This window comes from Xyrauchen texanus, chromosome 10 (genome assembly GCF_025860055.1).
Source record: "Xyrauchen texanus isolate HMW12.3.18 chromosome 10, RBS_HiC_50CHRs, whole genome shotgun sequence".
In the NCBI taxonomy this organism is placed as follows: Eukaryota; Metazoa; Chordata; class Actinopteri; order Cypriniformes; family Catostomidae; genus Xyrauchen; species Xyrauchen texanus.
In genome coordinates this window covers 23,698,904-23,725,823 of record NC_068285.1, presented here as the reverse complement: position 1 = coordinate 23,725,823, position 26,920 = coordinate 23,698,904, and the positions used below count along the sequence as shown (strand labels likewise).

The following is a 26,920-nucleotide window of genomic DNA, read 5'->3' as shown; positions in this document are numbered from 1 at the left end:
CGTGAAACGATTTTTCGGGAATTTTTTTTTCAAAGTTCAAACCCCCAAACCAAACCCGAGACCTGATAGTAGTTTTCACAAATGACATTGCACATAATGTACCTTCCAAAAACAATATTAAAACGTTGTTTAAAGTGACACCGGTGGTTGGCACGAGATAAGTCAAGACAATAAAGTAGGATTTGGTTGATAAAGCCGCTCCACTGTGTAATTGGCCAACAGATCTGATTTCCGGGAAATCATTTGAGCCTGTATCTGCTGGTCGGTGCTTAGAGGAGGAGGAGTCGGCTTGCGTTTCGCCTGGCGCAGAGCGCGCGCGGAATTCAGCCCTTCCTGACACAGCTCGACTACAACCAGCGCATCCGAGGACGGCTGAGCGCCGTCCGGACTCTTGTCTGTGTGTTTCTCTCTCTCTTCACATTTCATAATAAAACTCACTGATACAAAGATAGACTCGCACTGCTGGATTCACCGCACGTTGCTCGTTCTTGGACTCCGCTGTCAGTGTCAAGAAGGTGGGTGACAGTTAAACACTGTACGATTACTTTTGTTCATTATTATATCTATAATTAGAGTAAAATGTTTTTTAAGTGTCAAATTCAGTCTGTGACAAATATGTAGGCATGTGTTTTATATCAGTGGCAAAATCACAAATAGTGGGTCAGAGACATCATCTAATCCAGTAGCGGATCCTGGCAAAGGCGATATAGGCAGGCGGCACGACAGGGTACCTGATCGATCGCCCCTGCGCAGAGCTCGCATGATCGCGATGGGGCAAAGGTGCCCCCATGGTTAGGATTAAAGATGTTCATAATGCATCCTTACGTTCTGCACAAAAACATAAGATAACCTTAATCAGCAATATAGGCACACCGTGACACAGGATCGACTCAGATTTGACAAAATCAGTGATGATTTGGTATCAGTGAAAACTAGTAGGGGTGGGTTACCCTTGAAATTATGTATTATGCTTAATAGCAGAAGCAGCAATCTGTAAGTATTCTTCCATTTTCTTTAATTATTGACTCTATAATTTGATTGTGCAATTTAAGTTCTGTATATGTAATGTACTTGTTAATATAATTATATAATATATAATGTATATATATATATATATACAGTACTGTGGAAAAAGTTTAGGCACTTGGGAAAAAGGTTGCATAGTGAGGATGTCTTCAAAAATGACTTATATAAATAGTTTTCATTTATCTCTTAATGTTGTACAAAGTCCAGTAAATATAAAAAAGCTAATTCAATATTTAGTGTGACCACCTTTGCCTTTAAAACAGCACCAATTCTCCTAGGTACACCTGGACACAGTTGGTCTTGGTTGTTGGCAGATAGGATGTTCCACTCTTCTTGGAGAATTTGCTACAGTTCTTCTATCTATTTTGGCTGTCTCAATTGCTTCTGTCTCTTTATGTATCTCAGACTGACCCTATGTTTAGTGGGGGGTTTGTGGGGGTCATGACATCTGATGCAGGGCTCCCTGTTCTTCTATTCTAATCGTTTCTATTTGCAAAAGTATTTCAGCTCTGTAGGTCCATACAATGCAGGAGAATGTTGGCCAGAACCTTGAAGATCCAAAAAGTACATAAAGTTACATGCCTCCTCTCTGTGGTGTGCGACTTCTTGTTTAGCTATGTATTTAACAAAGTTTCCTTTATTTATGCCGTTATGTATGTTTTTATTTAATTCAATATTCGGCTCATATAACATTGCATGAGCGTTTAGGGATGGTTCTCCCAAAAATTTAATTTCAGTCATCATTTACTCAACCTCATGTTGTTCCAAACCTGTTTGACTTCATTTTTTTTACTATGGAACAAGAAAGGAGATGTTAGGCAGAATGACAATCTCAGTCACCATTCACTTTCATTGTGTGGAGAAAAGTGATACAATGAAAGTGAATGGTGACTGAGATTGTCATTCTGCCTAACATCTCCTTTGTGCTACTTGGAAAAAAGTCATACAGGTTTATAACAAAACTATGATGTCATCATTTTCCATTTTGGGTTAGCCATCCCTTCAAATGCAGGCAAATAATTCAGTATCATGTACAATAACTGTTTCTCATTGTGCAGTTCAAGACATTGGACATTTTAAGAACTGCTTTACTTGGCTTTTACTGTTTGCATCAAACAAGAAATTTGTATCTGGTAAAGCCAAGTGAATCATCTAAATAAGTGAGATGGAGAGCGAGACAGTGAGAGCTTGAGTAAAGGTGCTGCTGTGGTTTGAGAATAAGAGTTTTTCAGATGTGAAAGTGGTTCAGTCTCTTAAGTTATATCTTGAACTATGTATGTGATATTCAGCTATTTGTACTATGTAACCTCCTGGCTGCACTCCCCTGGCGCAACTGGAGGAAGTGGGTGCGGCTGTCCGGTAAAGTTGTCCAAAACTCAACATGGTAAAACTAACCAAGTTAAAGGCTCTGTAGTGGCTTCAGCTTATTGGTAGACAGCTCAACACCTATCAAGCAGTTTTGATGCTTTGCCTATTGTGTTGTTGCTTTGGATGGTTAGATGAAGAAAGCACAAGAAAGCGTTTGGTAAATTAAAAATAGTGTATCGAGAGTTTTTTTTTTTTGTCTGTTAGGGTATATCTGACCTTGAATGTATTGATTCAGATGATTGATTATTTCTAGCTGACGACCTTCTGCAACAAGATGTTGCTAGGATATCGCTATGGTGTTCTGGGGTATTGCTAGGTGGTTGCTACGGTGTTGTGAGTGGCCGATAGGGTGTTCTGGTTGGTTGCTAGGGTGATTACGAGGTGGTAGCTAGGGTGCTGCAAGGTGGTTGCTAGGATGTTCTGGGTGGGTGCTAAGGTGTTACTAGGTGGTTGCAAGGGTGTTCTGTGTGGTCGCTAGGGTAATTACATGTACATAACTATATATGATAACATTCTGACAACCATAATTGGCTGCTGCATTGCGTCTTGATGTTCCAGTGTATTCGCTGTTCATTATTATAGGCTGTTATAAAATAATCTGTTACAAAATGTATGAAAGATTACATAATCAAAATATAATGCATCATATTTTGTCATTATGTGAAGGTTCGCTGTCCAACTCAATGAGAGAATGTGCACAATGCATGTCTGTCTGTTTTTCATTCAGGTTACCATAGTAATTTTAGTAAGCACGCTCCAGTTTTTTTAGTTATTGTCTGAACCGTCTATTTTCAAATTGCGGTTGTCTTAACCGGAGATGCCATAACTATCGCGATTTTAATATGTAAGTTCAGTTTTGAAGACGCTGCTTTCTGTTCCATTTAGCTGCGCTCTGTCTAGATGTTTGAAACACTCACCTGCTGAATATGTGTTGTTTCATGGTTGCCTGGTGGTTGCTAAGGTGTTCTGGGGGGTTGCTAGGGCATAGGTAGGTGGTGGATAGTTTGTTTTTTATGGTCGCTAGGGTGTTGCTAGGTGGTTGCCTGGCAGTTGCTAAGGCGTTCTAGGTGGTGGCTAGGGTGTTCAGGGTGGCCTTTATTTTATTTTGAAAATATTCAAATTGATATGTTTCCCAAAGGTACACAGGCTAAAATACTGACTGTTAATGAAAGCCATTTCGTGGAATCTCACACAAGGAAATTTACATCATGTGGAAAAAGGAAGTTGCTGAGTTTGTGGCACCTGACATTGTTCCCAGGATGCACATTGCTATTGTCCTCTCTCTCTCTCTCTCTCTCTCTCTCTCTCTCTCTCTCTCTCTCTCTCTCTCTCTCTCTCTCTCTCCCTCAAATACAATTTCAGAAAATGGTTTTATTGGCATGACTGCATATAATACAATAGTGCCAAAGCAGAAGTTGTATACAAAAATAAAAAAAAAACATATTATGCAATAGTTTTACGAAAGTTAAATAACATAACATATTATAACATTCCTGAATGGCAGAAGACCACAGTGTTGATTTAAAACTGAAGATCAATAGCATGTCTTCACACAGTATATTCACACACATACGTGCAACGAGGATCACTGTGGTGAACAATTGGGTGACACATTGTAATACACATAAAACTTATTCACCCACCCACAGCCAGTGCTGCTGTGTCTTTCACGTATTGTTTTGATTTTTGATTTATCTGTCATGGTTGTAAATTTTTTAACAAACATTGTTACTGTATCCATATAAATGTCCCTAGTTTCTTTGACTTTTGGACAGTGAAGGAGAAAGTCTCTCTCTCTTGCTCTCTATTTCTCTCTCACTTCCAGCTTATATGTGTTTGTCTACTGTAGGATTGCAGTGACAACTTGTTTCCCGGTATCCTATCATTCCAGTTCCACTCACACAAGACTTCCTGTTAATGGGGGAGGGAACTTCCTCTGTCTAAGAGTAGAAGAATTAGGGGATAAGGGAAGGCAAAGGATGAATGAGCTGCAAGAAAAGTGAGAAAGAAAGAAGAAAGAAATGAAAAAAGAAAGAAAGAGGATGGTTAAAAAAATACTTTGTAAATGTATTTGTATTCTTTATGTGAAGTATGTTACTTAACGTATTTGTTGCCTGTGTAACAAGTTGTCTTGAAAAGTTGTAAATGTTTTTATGTCAGAGGCAAGACTGACAGAAATAAAGAGAAGAGACTCAGAAAAGAGGAAACTGTGTCAAAAAAGTGAGGATGCACACAAAGATGTTTCTCACACATTATGTGCTATACATTGTGTAGTGCAAACGCTGTAGCATTTTTGTTGTGTATTTATGTTTATCCTCTCTCAAAATCCAAGTGTTTGTGACTTTTTTGAATTTTTTTTTAGTATGTTGCAAGGTGTATGTGTGAGTTTAAACCATTGAATTTCACCACTTGTATTGGGCCTCACAATTGCTGAAAATCTTTGTCCGGTTTCTCACCTTCTTTCTTCCACTTCCCCATGCAGATATAATCTGAGCAATCTTTTGCACCTTTTAGTCCAAAAGACAGATCATTCACCATATGACCTAAATACACTACCATCCTCATGAAATTTTATATAGTCATGATCTGAATATGGTCTTCTTTGCAGTCTAGTGTTGCACTAGATGGTCTCTTGCATTTGCTGTTGGTTAGCCATCAAACTCTCAGATGCAACTTCCTGTTATAGGCACAGCTGTAAATGCCAAGGTTGGTGACAATGTAAGAGGGCTCTGACACTGTGAAACATATTGAGCCTGCCATTATGCACTGTTGGCTGCATGTACATTATCATATTTTTCACAACACCTTGATCATGTCTGTGGTATTCTTTTCAGTCTTGATCAACTTAGACTTTTTTGTTTTAAAAGCCATCTTTAGTTAATACATTTTTTTAGTTGATTGTTTATCAAGACCTTTGGGTCATTATTTTAAATAATTTGTATGGGTACTGGAAATGTGACAGAGACAAAAAAAAAAAATCTGCTGGATAACAAGAAGTTTAACTGGACTGCATTTCGCCAGATGAAGCTGTCAGCTGAAGACTGATTGATGGTGCAAACTTTACACACTGCATAAAGTGGTCAAACCACTCTCAGACAAATATGTCAGTTTCGTATGGGGTGTCTGTTTTCTTCTTTAGATTTTTTTTTGGTAACACTTTAAATTAAGGTCCTATTCTTTAACATGAGTAGAACATAGGTACCATGAATAAACAATTAACAATATATTTTGTGCAGCATTTATTAGTCTTGGTTAATTTTAGTTAATAATACTACAATTGTTCATTGTTAGTATATGTTAGTTCATAGTGCATTAATTAACGTTAACAAATACAAGTTTTGATTTGAAAAACTTATTAGTGTAGCAAAAAAAGCAGCTTTACAGAAAATCATGCTTTAACAGAAAACAAAGCTGTAATATCTATAAAGTCATAAAGTCATCATTGTGTAGTTTGATTAAATATGATTGTAAATTCTGTATAAAAATAAATAATTAAATAATAATTGTATTTATAACCCCAGTGAGCAAGCCGATGGCAACGGTGACAAGGAACACAAAACTCTAATGTTGGACTCACTGTAGGGGCCAGTTCCCCTCTGGCTAACATCATGAATATAATGCCAATATTACTTATGTGCAGTGCAAGTCATGGTTTAAAATGATTAAACTAAGTAAGTGTTAAGGGTCAGTGTTTAAACAAAGACTTTGTAGGAACTATAAGATTAAGGACTAATGTCTTTGAAGTTCATCCTGGATTAACTGCAGAAGTTCACATAGATGCAATTGTCCTTGTTAGTTGGCTGATGAAGGCTTTTGTTGGCAATTAATTGATAATCTATGTATCCCATTATAAGAGTGTAGTCCATCATTAGACCAAGGTGATGCAGGCAGAGATCAGTGAGGTGGATCACAGTTCACCCGGCCTGCGATTTTGGTGAGGTCCAAGTCCAAGGTTCAGGCTGTGGCATATGATGTATCCCATGTCTTATGGTTGGAGTTGGCATCAGTTCATACCCGGAAGTCCATCGTAGTAGACTGAAGTGATGTCTGACAGGCTAGTCGTCATCACTCAGAGATATGAGTCCCAAGGTTGAGACAGGGAAACAAATAGAATAATATTAGCATAGATGCCGTTCAGTTTGTTGCAGAGTTATAGATTATGGGAAGTGCTTCCGGTTCTAGCAGACCTAACTAAAGCAGCCTAATTGTGGGTTTGAGGATAAATTAGGTGTATGCCTGACTATATAGAGAAGTCTTTAGTCTAGACTTAAACTGGGGGAGTGTGTCTGCATCTCGAACAGTGTTTGGGAGACTATTCAATAGGTTAGGAGCCAAATATGAAAAGGATCTACCTCCTTTTGTGGATTTTGATATTCTAGGATCTATTAACAGGCCAGAATTTTGTGATCGTAATGAATGTGATGGAATATAGCGTGGTAGAAGTTCACTTAAGTACTGCAGAGCTCAACATTTTAAAATACAAAATTGAATAGGTAGCCAATGTAACGATGATAAAATAGGGCTAATATATTTCTTGGTTCTCATCAGCACTCTGAATGCTACATTTTGAACCAACTGAAGTTAATTTATCGAACTTGCTGGACATCCTCCCATTCATTACAATAATTTAGTCTTGAGGACACGATTCAATTTATGATTAATAAATGCTTAATAAGTATTGTTCATTGTTAGTTCATGTTAACTAATGTCATTAACTAATGTTTACAAATGGAACCTTATTGCAAAGTGTTACCATTTATTTAAACACTGTAAGTACAACTCTTCTCATCTCATCTCTCCTCATCTCATCTTCTCTCCTCTTTTTTTTAAATGACTGCATGTGAGAGCAATGAAGGAACATCTGCGAGGGCTTCCCAAAGTAAAGAGATTATAAGACACGAGACATCTCTTTAAGATTTCAGTTTAAGTATGACAATTTTCAGACATTTTCATAATCAGTTGTTGTGGAAATGTAACATTAACGTTAATACCAGAAAGCGCACGTGGATGACTCCAAATAATATGTGCATGCAGCCTAATGTTTAAATATTACAAAATCTTATATTAAAAGAAATACACATACTCCTAAAATGTTCTTAGTTCAGTGTATTTTAAAATATTTAGACTGTTTTCAGTATTTCTACTAAACACAGTCCTCTCAAAAATGACTTTTGCATACATCTTAAAAACAAAATAACCCGCAATTCTTAAACATCCTCACACAACTTATTAAGAGATTGTTGTCCAATAATCTATTTCATTTGCAGTTGATGTACATCTCAGATAGACAGATTCAATTGTTGTGGTGTCTGCTGGTTTATTCTCTTGTTTTCCTGTTCTTGTTCCTCTTTCCTTAAGGTAGACTCTGCTTGTTAACAGCAGGTGTCATCTCTAATGAGCAATCATCACTCAGAGAGTGTATCTACTTGTTCTCATTAACTGTTTTGCCAATTCAACATGCAGCACAACACAGAGTAGATTCAACACTGTTCTGTGTTAGTTGTTAACACTCTTGTAGAGTGGACTCATGGAGACACCATTGAGTGTTAATTTAACACTGGGGATTTTGCTGTGTATGAACAAAACAACTTTTAGATGCAATGGAGATTCTTAAAGAGACATTATCAAATTGGAAATAATAAGGATGGGCGGTAACAATTCTCTATTGTTTTCTCTAGCAAAATGATACACACCTATTGAGAAGAAAAGCTTGTGATCATTGTAGATTTCTTTAACATGATGTGCTTTTTGCCTTTGCATGTTTGTGTGCATGGATTTGTTCACACATTGATATTTTCTCTTTGAATGTTTATGAGTGTCTAAGAAAGAGAGGAGGAGCAGTGAGAGTTGAATGTTAAATACAAGTATGTTTGAAATACTTTCGTGAAGCACTATAGACCATAGATTGGACCGTTTGTCCGAGGGGTGGAGCAGGGGAAGTCAGTGTGTGTTGTGTATGTGTAGCCTGTTGCAACTGGACCTGTCCTCAGTCAGCAGGAAATGAGGGAGGCTTTAGCTGGCCGGAGAGGAAACGCAAGCAAAACTGGCATCCTGTTGATCCACTGATGGTCAGTCAGATAGGAATACAGGACATAGCTTTTTACAGTGAAAGGGTATACGTTGAGCACATTTGTAGCTTTTTAAATGGGAGTTTTTACAGAACTTCCCTTTTTTTATAGACTGGAAATAAAGAGGAAGTAGCACAAAAAAATTATAGGTCTCCAAATCTGAGGTAATTTCACTTTCTGTCTTTGACTTAGGTATGCCTTCATATCTCTCTGTTTTTCTCTCTCTCTTTCTCCCCAGGAAGATGGTGTATATGGAAAGCTGATCTGAGGATCTGGTGAGATGCAATCTGATTATGACGACCTCCCATTGACTTACACTCCCACAATCCGTCCATTATGTCACCCTGACTAATACTGTGGAAAACATAGTAGACATTTTTACTTAACATATGATAAATACACTCATGTCATGACACCTTAGCCACACTCATCAAAATGTATGAATGTCATTGTGTTACATTAGATAGTGGCATTCAAACTGTTCAAGCTATAACAACTGTGTGAACATGAGGGGAGCTTTCACTAAAAATGTTAAACATAATTACAGATAATAGCTCATATTATTTGTAGATGCCTCTTGGTTTGATTTTGACTTGGTTTGCTATCTAATGCTATGACATTTATACACTTTTAATGACTAAAAGGAATAGTTCTCTTAAAAATAAATAATTCTCTAATAATTTACTCACCCTCATGCCATCCCAGATGAGAATGACTTTATTATTTCTGCAGAATACATGTGAAGATTTTTAGAAGAATATCTCAATAGCGCTGTAGCTCCATACAATGCAAGTGAATGGTGACCAAAACAAGTTTGAAACTCCAAAAAGCATGTGTTCCACTTTAGTAGAAAAATGACATGAACAAGTCATGTTAAGGCATATTAAGAACAACTTTATCATATATATGCAAAGAATTATGTGGTTATGTCACATATTTGTTTGATTTCAAGTCAAGAGTGTAATGTCTCACATCAGGGATAGTTCACCCAAAAAATACAATTCTGCCATTATTTTCTCAACCTAATGTAGTTACAAAGAAATATGCTGATATTTGTTTCTGTGGAACAGAAGCTCTTTTTTGGTGCTTTTTGCAGCTTGACAGCCCCTAGTCACTATAAAGCGCAACAATCTTATTATGGAAGTAAAAATCCCAATTTCTTTCCTCCATGGTAGAATAGATTTTTAATTGTTAACTTATAAACCTTTAAAGACAGACCTACTCTGAGCTCCGATGTTGTTAATCGATCGTATATGCTTGTGTTGAAGCCATCAGTCCATGTTATTTCGTCGTCATTAAAAAAAAAAAATATTTAATAGAGGAATTACTGGTGAAGAACCACTGAAGGGAAACAATCCACCAATCAGAGAACTGCGGCAAACAAAGTGCGACAAACAAGGCCTGCAGCAACCACCCATCATTTGTAAATGACGCGACTGAGTTTATCTCCCTACACTCTCAAACTAATTGTATATTTGCATTTATCAGAATATTTTGCAATAAAATATAATTACATTGTTTCTATACTTATACTGTAATTTACCAGTATTTCCATAATTTGTAATTTGATTACTTAGTTAGCAATGCTTCATGGGATTGTAGTTTAGTCCCTCCTTAAAGAAGTCAAGTCCACAGTCTAGTACCTTTGTCTTTTTGTCTGATTTTCAAATACTTTTATGCTTCAAATCAAAGTTTGTAATGTTGTGATTCACCTTGGAGCTGGTTGTTTTGTTTCATGGTTTATAACTCTTTTATAATGGATTTTATAAAAAAAAAAAATTAAAGGGAAAAATACTTCTGGAACCAAGATGCTGTAAATAGGCGGTCACTTAAAGGTATAGTTCACCCAAAAATTCAAATTCTGTCGATATTTACTCTCCCTCTTAATATCCCAGGTGTGCATGACGTTCTTTCTTCACCAGAACACATTTGAAGAAAAACAGACAAATTTATGAAATCAGTAGGTCCTTAAAATGCAAATTAATGGAGATTTCTCTTTTGAAGCTCCAAAAATCACAGACAGTCAGCATAAACGTCATTGATATGACTCCAGCTGTTAAATTAATGTCTTCTAAAGTGACATGATCACTTTAAGTGCGAAAAAGATCAATATTTAAGTACTTTTCAACTATAATCCAACGCTTCAGGAATGGGTGGATTCCAAGCGGTCTCTCGTGTGACATATTTGCGTTGTCATGGACACCGAGATAAGCTCACGTTTTCCACTCAATTGAGACATCCAGGAGAAGCACACAAACACGCCATTGTGAATAAAGAAACAGATAAATACAGATCTGAACCAAAATCAACCAAGCTACTGTACAGTGTTTCTCCTCACTTGAAAACAGCGCTACTCTTCCATGTCAAATTCCAATGAGATTATGTAACAGGTGCTTACAGTTGCAGAACGGAAGCATGATTTAGAGTTTAAAAAAGTACTTAAATATTTATCTTTTTCCCACTAAAAGTGATCGTGTCACTTTAGAAGACATTAATTTAACAGCTGGAGTCGTATCAATGACGTCTATGCTGACTGTCTGAGATTTTTGGACCTTTAAAAGAGAAATCTCCATTCACTTGCATTTTAAGGACCTATTGAGCTAAGATATGTTTCTACTTTTCTTCAAATGTGTTCTGGTGAAGAAAGTCAGTCAGACACACATGGGATAGCATGAGAGTGAGTAAATAATGAGAGAATTATCATTTTTGAATGAACTAACTCTTTAATTAATGGTATTCATTGAATGGCAAGAGCAGTGTTAAGATCTTGAAAAATAAATAAAAAGTGACAGCATACAGGTTTGGAACAGTATGAGAGTGGGAAATTATGACAGAGTAAACTATTCCTTTAAACATTTCACACTTTCACTGTTTATAAGAACTGCACTGGCAAGTCAGAATAGCTTGATTTTAAACTGTGTCTGTGTACCTGAATTTAGAGTGTGTTTGTTCTAATCCATCTCATTATACTTAATTACTTTCCTCTTCTCTTGTTTGTATGGGAAGAAACTCTGTTTCCAGGGTGATGAGCTGTGCTCTTTGAAAATATTAAATATTATGGGCTGTGCTTGCTGTAAGCAGAGGAAGGCCAGTAAAGCTTCCGCAGTGTCGAATGCCAACTCATGTGACACAGGGAATGGGACCCCGGGTTGGGAAAGCACCCGATACATTGCGGACCCCACTAGTAACTCAGGGCAAGGGCTGATCCCAAACTTCAATGATTTTCCAAACACAATCTCCCCTTGCCTATTATCCAATCTTAATCAGACCCGCCCAGCTGGACTCACAGGTGTGTAAAAAAAAAAGTGTGTTTTAAGGTGTGATTTTCAGTATGAATTTCTTACTGACACACCTAGCTGATATCAGTGTTACTTCCCTTACTGAAACAAAATGTGTGGCTTTGTGTGTGTGTGTGTGTGTGTGTGTGTAGGCGGGGGTGTAACACTCTTTATAGCACTCTATGACTATGATGCTCGTACAGAGGATGACCTGAGTTTCCAGAAAGGAGAGAAGTTCCATATTATCAACAATACGTGAGTGTAAAACATAAGGATTAGAAAGATTTACATGCTTTCATTTTAAGCAATATACCACAATGTCAAAATAACAACATCTTCCTTTTCTCTGTTCCTCTCGTGTGTTGTTCTCTTTGGCCCTTTCTCTCTGGTTTATTTTCTTTCAACTTGACTGCCCTTGTCTGTCCTACATTCTCCCCACTTTCTGTCTCCTGCCCCTCCACAGTGAAGGTGACTGGTGGGAGGCCCGGTCTCTCGACACAGGGAAGTCTGGGTACATTCCCAGTAACTATGTGGCCCCTGTGGACTCCATACAAGCTGAAGAGTGAGTTACACATGAATATACGATTTCATTGATTTTACAATGACTGATTTTAAAATACATCTGTGTGTGTGTGTGTGTGTGGACGGGCGGACGGGTGGGTTTTGGTTTTCAAAAAGACATTTTTGAGGTTACTGTTAATTACAAGGGTATTATACTATATATGTGGTTTATGAGGATTTATTTCTAGAATCCCAATAATTAAAATAGCTAAAAAACATACTAAATTATGTTTTTATTTAAATGTAAAATGCAGAAAGTTTTTGAAGGTTTAGAGGTAGGGGATAGAATCTATAGTTCATACAGTATAAAAATCATTATGTCTATGGAGAGTCCTCATAAGGATAGCCACGATCAACGTGTGTGTGTGTGTGTGTGTGTATTTGCACATATAGGTGGTATTTTGGCAAGTTGGGTCGGAAGGATGCAGAGCGACAGTTGTTAGCCCAAAACAATCCTAGAGGAACATTCTTAATTCGAGAGAGTGAGACAACGAAAGGTATTTTCCATTTAAGTATTTTCCATTTAAAGCTGATGTAATTCCTGCGCCACTAGCGCCACTGAATGGAATTACAAAAATAAACAACGTTTTCAAAACAGCTTTCCTCTCTTTGCTGTTGTTCAAACAGTCAGATAATCCCGCCCCCAACTAAAGCCATTGGTTGAGTAACATTGTTTGGGCAGGTCTCTCAAAACAGAGGAATTATTACAGTGTAACAGAGACAAAGTGTAGAAGTGTAAAGACTTATAGTTTACAGAGGTGAAACAAGGTAGAAACAAGACTGCAGTTCAAGATTTGTAAAAAGCATTAATGCAGTTTAGAATAGAGAGATTCATTCATTCTTAAGGATTGCTTCTTAAACATTGCTAAGTAAAAAAAATGAAACCAAACCAGTCAGTTAAAGCAAGTCATTGTCCCAATATAAAAACTAATCATTTTAAATGTTTATGTCACCAATAAATAAAAAAAAATGAAAAGTTATCACATCTGATGTTTCAAGCCATTGAAAATATGGTTGAAAGTGTCTTTCTGTCCATCCTCGATTCAGGAGCGTACTCTCTATCCATTCGAGACTTGGACGAGACGAAGGGTGATCATGTCAAGCACTATAAGATACGGAAGCTGGATAATGGTGGATATTACATAACAACAAGGACGCAGTTTGACACCGTACAACAGCTGGTGGAGCATTACACAGGTCAGTGAGACACCATGTACACTTCACACCCTCAAGGCCAATTTATAGTTCGGCACCGAACCTACAGCATAAGCTATGCATAGCTACGGCAGTTACAGCATAGCCTACACCGTTACCTGACATGAATGATGCCAAAAACATCCAGTGAGCGGCAGTTCTGTGGACTGAAATGCCTTGTTAATGAGTGAGATCAACAGAGAATGGCCAGACTGGTTCGAACAGACAAAGCTAGTTACTCTGTAGACTGTAAAACAATTGTGATGAGAAGAATAGCATCTAAGGATACTATTCTGAGATGTGGGTTGGCGCTGTTTTGGCAACACGAGAGGGACCTACACGATATTAGGCAGGTGATTTTAATGTTGTGGCTGATCGGTGTGTGTATATATATATTTATATAACAGTTAGTTCCAGCCCTCGAATCTGATTCGACAAGAGATGTTCCTTGAGTACTGATGGTCTCACACCATCACTCCGACACTTCACTGTTTGTATCACTCCGCTTTACCATTCTAAACTAGTGTAAGAGCAGTGCATATGTGTTAAGAGCTACAGTTGCAATCAAAATTATTCAACCCCCCAAGACAGTAAGGATTTACAAAGGTAAGTGTGGAGGTGAGGGTGTTGTTGAGCGCCTGTATGGGGAAAGAGAAAGCGGTAAGGACATCCACCTGTGATGAATTTATGTTCACAGTGAGAGTCGGGGGAGATAAATAGACGGTGAGTTCACAGAGATTGGAGAGAGACAGACCAGAGTCTTTGTATCTGTCCCCTGAGAGAGAGAGAGAGAGAGAGAGAGAGAGAGAGAGAGAGGGAGAGAGAGCCTTGTGTTGTGTGAAGCTGAAAAGAGGACTGTTTATTTGAGTGAGGCTGAAAAGCTGTCTTGTGTTTTGAGTGAAGCTGTTCAGCGATTGCTGGTTATTTGTGAATACAACAGACTGATGTGAACTGTGGAAACCGGTTCCCACTTCCTTATTTTATCTGCCTACCCAAACCTTTGTTACACTGGTCCCGAATCATGGGAGGAAGTGGGAACCAGTTTCCACAGTTCATGTGAGTCCGTTTTATTCACTGTGAACATAGAGATGGTAATTAGTCACAATTCATCTCAGGTGGATGTCCTTACTGCTTTCTCCCTCACCTCCACAGTAACTTTTTCTGATGACCCAGAATTTTTAAACATTGCATCTATATCAGTTGAGTGACACAAGTCATAGTGTGAATATATAACCTAATATTTATAAACAGCAGGATTTAAAAAAAAAAATACAATATGTAGCTGTTTCTTAAATATGTAAGGCTACACAAGTAATTGTTTTTAAATTAAGCCTTCACTCTACAATGGCACTTATTTAAGTTTTAAAATGTAAGTTCAGTAAAAAATAATTTCTTTGCAAAAATGCAATTAAAAATAAGCTGTCAAAAAAGATAATAGAGATTACACAAGCCCATCGCTAAAAGTAAATTCCAAGGCACTTCAATTTCCAACAGACCAAGTTGGCAGCACCATTCATACATTTTTTAAATATGGTACAACAGCAACCTTCTTGGGTGTGGAAGAAAGCAAAACTTCACACAGGGAAATGTTGACTTATAATATTGAAGAAGGAATTTGGAAAGACCTGTGGAGTCCTGGAAGACGGTTTTATGGACGTATGACACTAAACCTAAATTGAGTTTTAGACCCATGGGTCAGCAGTGCATCTGGAGTAAGAAGGGCAAGGTGATGTCAAGAATGACACCATCCCACAGTCAAGCATGGAGGTAGGTCCGTCCTGTTATGGGGGTGTTTTGCGGCTGCAGGAAATGGCTATTCTCACTATGTGACTGATGCCATGGATTCTTCCAGGTATCAGGCCATTTTGGCAAAAATGTGATGCCTTCAGTGTATAAATTGAAGCTCGGTGATCACTGGACTAGCCAGACAATAACACCAAGGATACATCCAAGTTGTCCAAATTCTGGTTCAGGGATGGGTTGTGGAATGTCCTTGAATGGCACTTTCAGTCCATCATTAAAATTCCACTGAAAATCTATGTTTGGATTTCAAGGAAGCAGTGGCAGCACAGAAACCAAAGAATGTCAATGAGCTGGAAGCTTTTGCTCATGAGAAATGTGTACAAATTCCAATAGAAGCCTGTGAACACTTAACTGAAGTATTTATTTGATGTTATTAAGGGTGTAAAGGATGCTCCACAAATGAGTGACTTTGGGGTTGACTATTTTTGACATGACATTTGTGGAGAGAATTAATAATTTTTTTCTGAACTTTTTGTTCAAAATCACTCAAATGTGTATTAAAAACTATGATTGTTTACTGAGGTTTTAGATGTGTTTTAATTCACATCACAAGAACGTATTTTGATATTGCTTAAATATATATACTCTATATATTTCCCGGAATTAATATTTAAATGGACTAGAAAAATATTTATATGTATTCTCTTTACAAAAGTATTACTAGGTTTATCATTTGCAATAATAGCTGGAAATTATACAGCACTAATATAACTCCATGACAATGATAGCATATGGTGCAAAACATTACTGATTGGTTTATAATTTTTAAATTCATTCTTAGTGATGCTTCCAAAACAATCACCTCATTGTTGCAATTTCAACAGAACTTGATCTATGTTAGCAGGCTAGGTTATGTTATCTTAGTGACAAGTATTTTTAAATACAAAAACACATGTTTAACATCAACTAATATAAGATTTAGTGACAATGCAGCACTGACCTGATAAGGCAAGTGAAAATTCTGTCAACTAGACCTTATAATTTTAAGGACTTTTGTATATAGATTTTATCAAGGGTTTGCAAATAGGATTACCCCAGAATATACCGTAATTTTTTGACTCTGTGTCATGTTTTTATTTGCCTGAAACCTCTTTTATTTCCTCTTTTGTCACTGCAATGATGTCTTTGCTTCGAAAAAGTGCATAGTTTGTATTAGTTTGTGTTAGTGATCCTCATACTCAACCTGTCATATGTGAACGTAATAAATTTACATAATTTTGCAGATTAACAACAGCAAAATTGTGATTTACAAGCCTAACACAAGGAACAAACACTGGGCTAATTTTGCATTATGGGAAGTGTTTTCGCTTCCCTTTTAAAGTTGATAAACCCATTTATTTTGCTATCCTAATAATGCGCAATTATATGGTTAGTTGCATTTTATTATTTACATTTAGCTTTGTTTTTGTCCCGCTCTTTGCGATCCTATTAAACAGGCCTAAGAGGAACTGCTTTAGCATAACTCAGCAGCATGTTAGGTCATTTAAAGTTAGCTGGCACTACAGACTGTAATCACCGCTGAAAACAGCTCTATCGCCCTCTTCTGAGAGTACATGTATCATTCCAGTTTGCTATGTATGTGCATGTCTGTCTTATGTGAATGTGTGGTCATGCTCTAGCTTGTGAGTATGGGCAACATTTTTGTGTTATTGTATATGTTTGTTTTATATTGCTTTATGGTTGTTTCCTCTTTAACTCTCTGTCTCTTCTCGTTTATATCAATTTCAAACTCTGTTCTTCAGAGCGTGCAGCAGGACTGTGCTGCCGTTTGATTGGCAGCTGTAGGCGGGGCATGCCTAAGTTGGCTGACCTGTCAGTGAAGACTAAGGATGTTTGGGAGATTCCCAGGGAGTCACTGCAGCTCATTAAGAAACTGGGCAATGGCCAGTTTGGTGAAGTGTGGATGGGTAGGAACCACAAAAAGTGTGGGAACATGTTGGAGGAGTAAGGGAACAGAGCCTGCACACCTTGTTCATTCGATCTTACAATGCCTTGCAAAAAAGTTAATTTCCTTAACCATTTATTTAATTGTGTCTTTGTTAGGGAAAATGATGTTTAACTGTGTCAGTGCTGTTGAGTGTCAGCAGGGGCTGAAATACTTATTCCAACAACAAGGAATATTCGGGGTTAAAGACAAGTTCCAGCTCAAAGACAGCATGTGTAGCATAATGTTGATTACCACTGAAATTAATTTCGGTTCATCCCTCAGTTATTAAAAAAGAAGCACAAATTAAAAACAAATTTATGTTCTACATGATTTTAGTGTGATAATATTAGCTTACAGGGTCTACAACACTGCATCATCAATGCAATAAAGTTGTAATATTGGATTGTACAGGAAGTGATATACTGTAACCGCAATTTTTTTTCTTTTTCTTTTTTGTAATAAATTATGGATGTTGAAATAATTTTTTGTGGAAATCAACATTCTGCCAGAAATGCTGTCGACTGAGCTTAAATTGTATTGAACTGGGAACATTCATTTAACAATATGTTGCATTGAAATAATTAAGAGTTTTACGGAGCAAAAAACATTATCAAACAGAAAAAATTTCAGTGTAGGATTGGTAATTCATTGTGAAAGTGAAAGAATTGGTTAAAGGACCTGAATTATTTAGCAAGGCACTGTTCATAACTAAATGCATGAATGGAGGATGTATATAAGGCTGTGCTGTTTTTGTTCTCTTCCTCTGATCCTTCTAACATTGCATGCCATTCACTTTTCCATTCCCTTTCTCTCCCTCTCTCTCTCTATCTCTCTCGCTCTATTTCTTCCCACTCTCAACAGGTAGTAATGATGGTTTATGTTGCTACTTGACAAAAGCCTGTCCAAATGCCACGCCCCAAACATTGGGTTTAGGGCGGGACGCCTGGGAGATCACCCGGGAAACACTGCAGCTCAACAGGAAGTTGGGACAGGGTTGTTTTGGCGACGTCTGGATGGGTGAGAGGGATACGATACCCAGTGTTCTCCAGAGCCGATGTCTATGTCAGCATTTGCTAATGCCAGTGTTTCCAGCACGTTTTTCCAAGCACACTATTTTAGTCTAAAATTTAAGTACATACTTCTTAATGCTATTTTTCTGTTTTGTGTATTCTTTTGCCAATGCACTAAGTCTTAATGACAAGGTGACATGTCGGCCACACATAGTGCTGATCATCCAAAAGGCATATAGCACAAATTCTGTGTTCGACACTGCTTTGCAAATCATCAGTCTGCGTTCAGTCTATGGTTCTGAACTGTCAGCTTATCCGCAATAGCACCAAGTCAGCTAAACCCCAATAGCATTTTAGTGTTGTGACGATGTTCATTGTGACTTTAAAAATGCAACTGCGCATTCCCCAAACGTTGCATACGTTTTCCAAAACCCTCCAGCTCTTGCTCGGGAGCTGTGTTCTTTCTGTTACGTGTTCTGTCCTCTGCAGTAATCCCAGCTTCCTGTTGCTTTGGGGTGTGGCCAGAATCCCAGTTGCCTCTTTAACTGTCTCCTCATAACCCATTTCTCATCTCCCATACTAATAATCACTGTATGTCCAAACGGTTCTTCCAACTTATTTTTACATAATGTCTATATGTAGGCATGTGGAATGGCACAACTAAAGTTGCAGTAAAGACTTTAAAGCCAGGCACCATGTCTCCAGAGGCCTTCCTGGATGAGGCCCAGATCATGAAGAGGCTCCGTCATGATAAACTGGTCCAGCTGTATGCTGTGGTGTCTGAGGAGCCCATCTACATAATCACTGAGTTCATGAGTCAAGGTACTGACAATTATACACGCACACACACTCGAACAGGGTCTCTGAAAGGACTCGTAGCCAAAAATGAAATTGTTCTATACCAGTGTTTCCTGCACATTTTAAATGCCTCTTTTAATTGACACACCAAATTCACTGGCAAGATGAGTTAAATAAGGGGCTCTACTTCCACACTAAGTGCAGCGCTACGTGCTATGACTGTGCGCTACGTCTTATGCGATTTTCTTGAGAGCACTAATTCTTAGCACAATTTTCATGCCAGCACAAAGCACAAGTAGGCTTCGGTGAGAGTGTTTGCATTGTCTGTGGGTGTATGCGCACAAACTGTGGGTGCATAGTATTTGAATGAAGTGGCACAAAGTGCATTTTGCCATTTTCTTTAGAAACAGGTCATCGTGCTAAGACGTTTCAGAAGCACTTCTGTGTCTAAACTCAGTTCGTACATTTGCAGTTTGGACATTCCACCAGCAGGTGGTTATAAAGGTCATGTCCAAATTCAGAAAATATTGTGAAACATCAAATTATGTCCCAATCAGTTGTATATTTACAATTGTATTTATGATCTAATTTATATTCATATTTTTTCACCTGTTGTCATAGATGGATTTTTAAGTCACTGTAAAAATGGGCGGTGCAAGAAGTTGGAGAGGGTAAAATGTTTGGATTTCGGGTGCTGGTTTTATATGATTTTTTAACCACTTCGTTAATTTGTTTACATTTTTGTTTAATTTGAAGTGTTATTTGAATATAGAAATAATTTTTGGTTCCAATTTATTAATTACATTTTTGAAAGCAAAATCGACTGGTAGAAGTACGTCCGCATTAAAGTACCCTGGGGCTTACACTTCAGCTGGGAAATACCAGTCATCTGACCGGGTACTGTTAAAACAAACCATGATTTGTGTGTCAGTAGATGTAAATGATTAATAATACTCTACATTCTTTAAAGGACCGTACATACAAATAATGTACCACATTTTTCAAGCGTATAAAAGGAGCATGTCACACAGAAATATGCCTGACATTCAACAAGCAAGCAGTTAATACACAAAAGAACTTAAGTCCATATTTCTATTCTTCTAGTTCATTGCATACAGTCCATTTACACTACCAGCTTCTTATGAATGTCCTGTCTTTGTTTATATCGCTGATGCGTGAGAGAATAGGCTATATAATAGAACGCAGAAAGTGCAATAACCGGAAAAGAACCTCTGAAATAAAATACACTTGACTCAGCCCATTAGTGCATTGCACGTGCAATTTCACCAAACCCACTTGTGCCTAGACTTGGCACATGTTTTTATGAAAATACCAAAACTTCTTGGCTGTGCCCATAGACTTTGCACGTACGATTTAATGCATAGCGCTGCACTTAGTGCTAGTGCTCTTAAAATAGGGTCCAAAGTGTGTTATTACAAAGACATCTAAAATATGTGTAGTGGATCAGGATGGGGAAACTTTTTTCTGTACCATAACTTCTATGCCTCAATACTTTTGCAATTTAGGAAGCTTTTTGGACTTTCTGAAAGATGGAGAGGGCAGGAATTTGAAGTTGCCTCAACTTGTAGATATGGCAGCACAGGTAATGCTTCTTAGTCAAGTGATATTTAGCAAAATATTGTAATCAAAAGCAACTTACACTTTAAAAATTGCAAGAAACCTGGGACTAAGTGGTAATAGAGCAGGATTGGGTTCTCAGTTAATTCCCAGGTATACTCAGTTTTTGCATATCCTGGATCAGCTCGCGCCTGGTCGACCTCATTGCCTTTGTGAGTATACTCTTCTCACCGTGAGCGAATATGAACACTTTTGAAGCATGCCCACTACAACTTATTTGTGATACTCTTTTAGTAGCGTCAATAGCAGGCACATGCTCCAACAATGCGCACAGACAATGACCGTGTCTGCTAGTCGAGAAAATCTGGCCAGTGCGTGGTCATGCCGTGCGGACTGGCTAATGACCAAATTTATGTCACATATACTGTGCACGGAGAGATCAGCGATGCAGACAACCAAAGTATACTCAGGCCTTACATTTTCAAATCTTAGATTAACTTGGAATTAAACGTGCAGTCTTTGTATTAGTCAATTAGTAAATGTCTCCTCAGACATGTCTTCTGAATCATTCACCAAAAAATGTATTCTGTTGACTGAATATAAAACAAATTTGTCTGACAGAATTTTCATTTTAATGTTAACTAGCCCATGATTTAATCTAGTTTCCTGAGAAACATACATAAATCTCTGTAAATGCTAATGATAAAGGGAACGTAATACTTGGCAGTACTATACAGAGTATTAGTCATCCTTTGAGCACTAGAAGCTCAAATCAATAAATTGTCAATTTAAATTGTAAAAGGATTTATACATGAAATAGTAGTAATTACTGTACTGCCTTCCAAATTTACTTCCCAAATTTATGCTGTTTCTTTAGAAAAGTTCATACTGGGGGGCCTGGGTAGCTCAGTGAGTATTGATGCTGACTACCACCCCTGGAGTCGCAGGGCATGCTGAATCACTCCAGCCAGGACTCATAAGCAATCAAATTGGCCCGGTTGCTAGGGAGGGTGGAGTCACAAGGGGTAACCTCGTGGTCGCTATAATGCGTGGTTCTTGGTATAATCGGTGGGGCACGTGGTGAGTTGTGCGTGGATGCCACGGAGAATAGCGTGAAGCCTCCAAACACGCTATGTCTCCGCGGAAACGCGCTCAACAAGCCGTGTGATAAGATGCACGGACTTACGGTCTCAGACGCGGAGGAAACTGAGATTCATCATCCGCTACCCTTAATTGAGGCGAGTCACTACGCCACCGTGAGGACTTAGAGCGCATTGAGAATTGGGCATTCCAAATTGGGGAAAAAAGGGGAGGAAAAGAAAAAGAAAAGTTCATACTGTAGGAATGACAAAGCTAAAACTCACATTTGCATACCCTCAAAAAGAGTCTCCTAACAAGGATGTTTCTTTCTATTCTTGAGAGCATCAATGAAAATAGTAAATTCTTTATTAAATCTAATAGCGATCTTACTGCTTAACTATTGATTAAAAGCACTTTCTTTCTTGTAGATTGCTGCAGGTATGGCCTATATTGAACGAATGAACTACATCCACAGAGACTTGCGAGCTGCCAATATCCTGGTTGGAGATGGTCTGGTCTGTAAGATTGCAGACTTTGGGTTGGCTAGACTCATTGAGGACAATGAGTACACAGCTAGACAAGGTCATTCAGGCCATATGACCTAAACTTGATCCCAGTCTACTCCACATTCCACTGTTTTTCTCAGCATGTTTTCTCAATCTGCATGAGTTTCCTCCTTTATTTGAGACAATCAAAAAGTGATTTATCCTTTCATCTGTCTCCATTCAATTTCATTTCAGCTCATTTTATTCTCATATTCATTTTGCCGCACAACATTTGCCTTGTCCATTATTCTATTTTGAGCTGCTGTATCTCATTCCTTTCAATTTCATCTGTAATTTAATCTGATTGAATTGATCCTTGTATTATAGGAGCAAAGTTTCCGATAAAGTGGACCGCTCCAGAGGCTGCCCTTTATGGCAAATTTACCATCAAATCAGATGTGTGGTCTTTTGGTATCCTGTTGACTGAACTCATCACCAAGGGCAGAGTGCCTTACCCAGGTACGTCCTGAGTAGGGGTGGGAATCACTAGGGACCTGACATTACAATCTTATATCAATATCTAGGTCACAATACATTCATTTTTATTGGACTTTGTGAAACAAGTGCTGGACTACATGCTTTACCCCATCCTAGATCCATACAGTAGAAGTCGCATAAAGCATAGGCACTTAAGTGTCATAAAAAATGTTTGTGAGGGAATAGCGTACCTTAATTCCAATGTGACAAATATTGTGATATTTTGAAACATACATTTTTCCCCCACCTCTAGGCCTGAGTCTGTGTATATTGAATTATTAAGGCCACTCTGTTATACACTCTTTCTGTTGCTGTCATTTGCTTCTTTTTGTTTTACACTGGCAGAGGGAAGTACTGTGTGAGATAAGTGTATCGATGTTAAAGTGTAATTGTTTCTTTAGAAAATTGGCTTATTTTTTGTGAATGTGTGTATGAATTTTGTAGGGATGAACAACAGAGAGGTTCTGGAGCAGGTGGAGCGCGGTTATCGTATGCCATGTCCGCATGGCTGCCCGGCGTCTCTGCATGAGTTGATGCTGCAGTGCTGGAGGAAGGATGCCGATGAGAGGCACACATTTGAGTACCTCCAGAGTTTCCTGGAGGACTACTTTACTGCTACTGAACCCCAATACCAGCCTGGAGAGAACCTGTGATATATATGCATATACACGCTTATTCGCATTAGTTCAATATATCCTTCAGGAAAGATGCCTTTACTTTTTATCACAATACCACCATAAACTGATTTTGACTCATGGCCCTCTTAATCACAGGCTCGTACTGGATATGCTTTAGTGCAATTTCACATCATGTGTTTCAGATTGAGAGCTTTAAACTGAAATGCTTTTAACACACTGATATCAAACAGCCAGGTAGGCTTGATCCTCTGAAATGTGAAGTTTAACTTCAAATATGACAGTGTATTATTGTATTTTACTCAATCTCTCTGATTAAGCAATATTGATTATTTAACTACTTAATCAAGATACAGCATATCAATACCTGCCTGTTTTACTATATACACCGCTACAATGGAATGTTCTTTCTCTTGTAGACTGTTTGAGTCATTTCTAATGAGTATTGAAGAGTTATTCTAGTGAACTGGAAATTTTGCTCTGAGATTGAACAGAATAACTTGACTAGACATTCTACAATAACCTGGATAACTAAGATATTTCACACATATTTCTGATGGGTGGTATGTTATAAGATGAATGTCAGCAAATCTGCACTTCAGTCACAAAGAAGGCTCTTCCTCCTGAATATCACTGCCACAACATCCTATTAGCTACTTTACAATCACATGTGATTCAGCTGCTGAATGTGTATATTTTTTTCTGCAATGCAAATAGACAAAAATGAAACTGAATGCAAGGATAATAGCAGGGCCTTTGGAAGTCAAGTTTTTGAACCTTTCCAGTGTGATTGTGTCCATCAGATATGGACTAAATCTTGAAATGACAGAGGTGATGTCTATGTGCATGCATATGAAGGACCAAAGCATCAGAAAATGTATTTGAGCTTTTCTCTATATTTGTTTCTCAGGACTCAGTTTCTTTTGCCAATCATGTAATTGCTTTATAATAATCCTTTTGTCTATTTTTGAAGCTTAAAGTCTTTTAATTGTATCATTATTGGTCGGGATCTACTATAAAGGAGCGTTGTTGTAAAATAATGGACTTTATTGTGGGTGGCTTTAAAGGGATAGTTTACCCAAAAATGAAAATTCTCTCATTATTTAGTCGCCCTCATGTGTGTGACTTTCTTTCTTCTGCTGAACACAAATGAAGATTTTAAGAAGAATATCTAATTTCTGTTGGCACTCACAATGCAAGTGAATGGAAACCAAACTTTTGATGCTACAAATTTCAGATAAAGGCAGCATAAAAGTAGATCCTAAGTGGTTAAATCTATATCTTCAGAAACATTATGATAGGTGTGAGAAACAGATAAATATTGTTATCCTTTTTTACTATAAATTCTTCTTCCTGGACAGTAGGTAAATGATGGGAGAATTTTCATTTTGGATGAACTATCCCTTTAAAGGTGAATCTCACTAAACATGTCAAGAATATGGCCAGGTCATATTTCATCCCAAACTCAAAAGAAATAAAAAAGAAGTTACATTTCCTTAAAGAAAATGAAGCATATATTAGGACCATAGAGATTTTTGCATTGCTGCATTATTTTCATGACAACCAACCAACCCCCCTCCCCCATTTTTATTTTGTAAATCAAAATAATAATAATAATGATACTTTAATAAAAAAAAATCACCATTGAGAATAGTAATAAAAAAAAAAAAATAGCATGGTAAATTAAAAGATAAAATGTCCAGACATATTAAAGTTGTGCGAATTGGTTAGGAAATGTGCTTTTGTCTTTTTATTATTTTTTATTTATTTCTTTATTCAATTTTATCATGAAGATTTATCCGAAGATGTATTCGTTTTTGTGGGGGATTCACATTGAAAGAAGGACTTTGAGACAGTATTGATACTGGCATTCAAGAATTAGTACAGGCATAGCTTACTTCATACGTACCCTTTATAAATACAAGGAAAAGCTTCAGTTTTTTTTGTTTATTATTGTTTAGTTTCCTGCATTTTTACACTGTATTTTACATCTCGTCATATCTCATTGATTTGGTTTTAATTTAAATGGACATTAAAACCTGTGCCTATTCAGGATCAGTGACATTCTGCAGAGATAGACTGTAACCCTGAACTGAATGTGAGTAGATTATTACAGTTATTAAATGTTTGTGCCATTTTATTATACTGAGGTTACTGAACTGAACACATGTGTGGAACTTGTTTATTTTACTCAGCGCACACACAAATTTTACAGGACATGAGCACACTCACATAGATAAACAAACACAGATACACATCAAGGAGGACTGAGACATACAATCAGTCGGTCACAGCTTTGTTCTGCTCAAGTGTTTTGCTTGCTTTACTGAAAGTATCCACGAGATGGCAGAAGAACCATATTGGGAATGGGGGAGACGGACAGGGTTTTTAGTATGCTGTACTTGTTTTTTTTTATTAATTATCGTGCTGGGGTTTGTAGTCATGATGGTACATTCAGTATCTGCACAGTGATTGCACTTTGTTCTTTCTACATATTTGAGTTGTATGTTTCTAAATGAAGCAGTTTGTTGTGTAATGCATTTATATTTGGCTGCAGCAGCGTAGCTTGTTCCTTTGCAGCTTGTGAATGTGTGTGCTGATGATTATTCTTAAGCACATATGAGTATTTGTTCCTGTTTTTAAAAATCTGATATTGCAAGATGTGACAAATCACATCGAGAGGAATGCATGTAGCGGTCATTTACTGCTGTGTAGCTCAATGTATGCAGGTTAATATGGGCTGGTTTTGCAGCATCATTCATTCTCACAACCTGTTTTTAGGTTTCTGGCTTATCAAACTTGGATTCTCATAACCTTTATATGCATTTAAATGTAAAATTGGCGAACATTTAAAATGTACATCTATTTAGCACACATTTCTGACTTCATATCAGAAATGTTGATAATAATAAAATTACTTCTAGTATGTATACCAGTCAAGGCAAAGAGCTCATTGTCAGTGAACCAAAATAGCCTACTTAAGATCTTTACATATGAGGAAATACAATACTATAATCAGTACAGCAATGGGGCACTAAGCAGGTGATTTAGGAAAAGTAGAATAATGCATCAGCAATCAAATAAAACGAATTAGTCACAGTGCAATGATACTTAAAGGAATATTCCAGTTTCAATACAAGTCAAGCTTAATCAAAAGCATTTGTGTCATAATGCTGATTACCACAAACCAAATTTTGACTTATCCCTGATTTTTTTTAAAAAAGCTCAAATTTGGGTTACAGTGAGGCACTTTCAATAGAAGTGAATGGGGGCCAGTTTGTAAGCATTAAAATACTCACTGTTTCAAAAGTATAGCCACAAGAGATAAACCATATGCATCCTAACATGATTTTAGTGTGATAATATAGCCTACTAATCTTTTCTGTGTAAAGTTATTTCCAATTTAACAACTTTGTTGCCATGACAACATAACACCATAAACCATTTAAATAAATTACAGCTCAAATAATACCCAAGTTTGATACATACACATCCCACTGCTCGTATCTAAGACAGTAATCCTATCACTATAATGTTTTCAGACATTAAGATCATTGTAGGACATCATTCCA

The 26,920-nt window shown here is 37.4% G+C and overlaps 1 protein-coding gene across 5 annotated transcripts; it reads left to right on the top strand.

Annotated features, from left to right (window-relative positions):
• The first annotated feature begins 304 nt into the window (after positions 1-304).
• Positions 305-26,149, top strand: yrk (Yes-related kinase). Of its 5 annotated transcripts, none has more exons than XM_052135589.1 (13): positions 305-515; positions 8,701-8,737; positions 11,469-11,751; positions 11,893-11,995; positions 12,204-12,302; positions 12,695-12,798; positions 13,349-13,498; positions 18,087-18,242; positions 18,878-19,057; positions 20,560-20,636; positions 22,120-22,273; positions 22,564-22,695; positions 23,158-26,149. In XM_052135589.1, exons 3-13 carry the CDS (start codon positions 11,520-11,522, stop codon positions 23,364-23,366), a joined length of 1,596 nt encoding a protein of 531 aa, XP_051991549.1. In that variant the 5' UTR covers positions 305-515; positions 8,701-8,737; positions 11,469-11,519; the 3' UTR covers positions 23,367-26,149. The 5 variants fall into 5 exon arrangements, with proteins under 5 accessions (XP_051991549.1, XP_051991547.1, XP_051991546.1 ...); XM_052135587.1 differs by lacking the exon at positions 18,087-18,242 and adding an exon at positions 17,041-17,205 and having other exon boundaries at positions 306-515; positions 8,705-8,737; positions 11,484-11,751; positions 23,158-26,146; XM_052135586.1 differs by lacking the exon at positions 18,087-18,242 and adding an exon at positions 17,041-17,205 and having other exon boundaries at positions 306-515; positions 8,705-8,737; positions 23,158-26,146.
• The last annotated feature ends 771 nt before the right edge of the window (positions 26,150-26,920 follow it).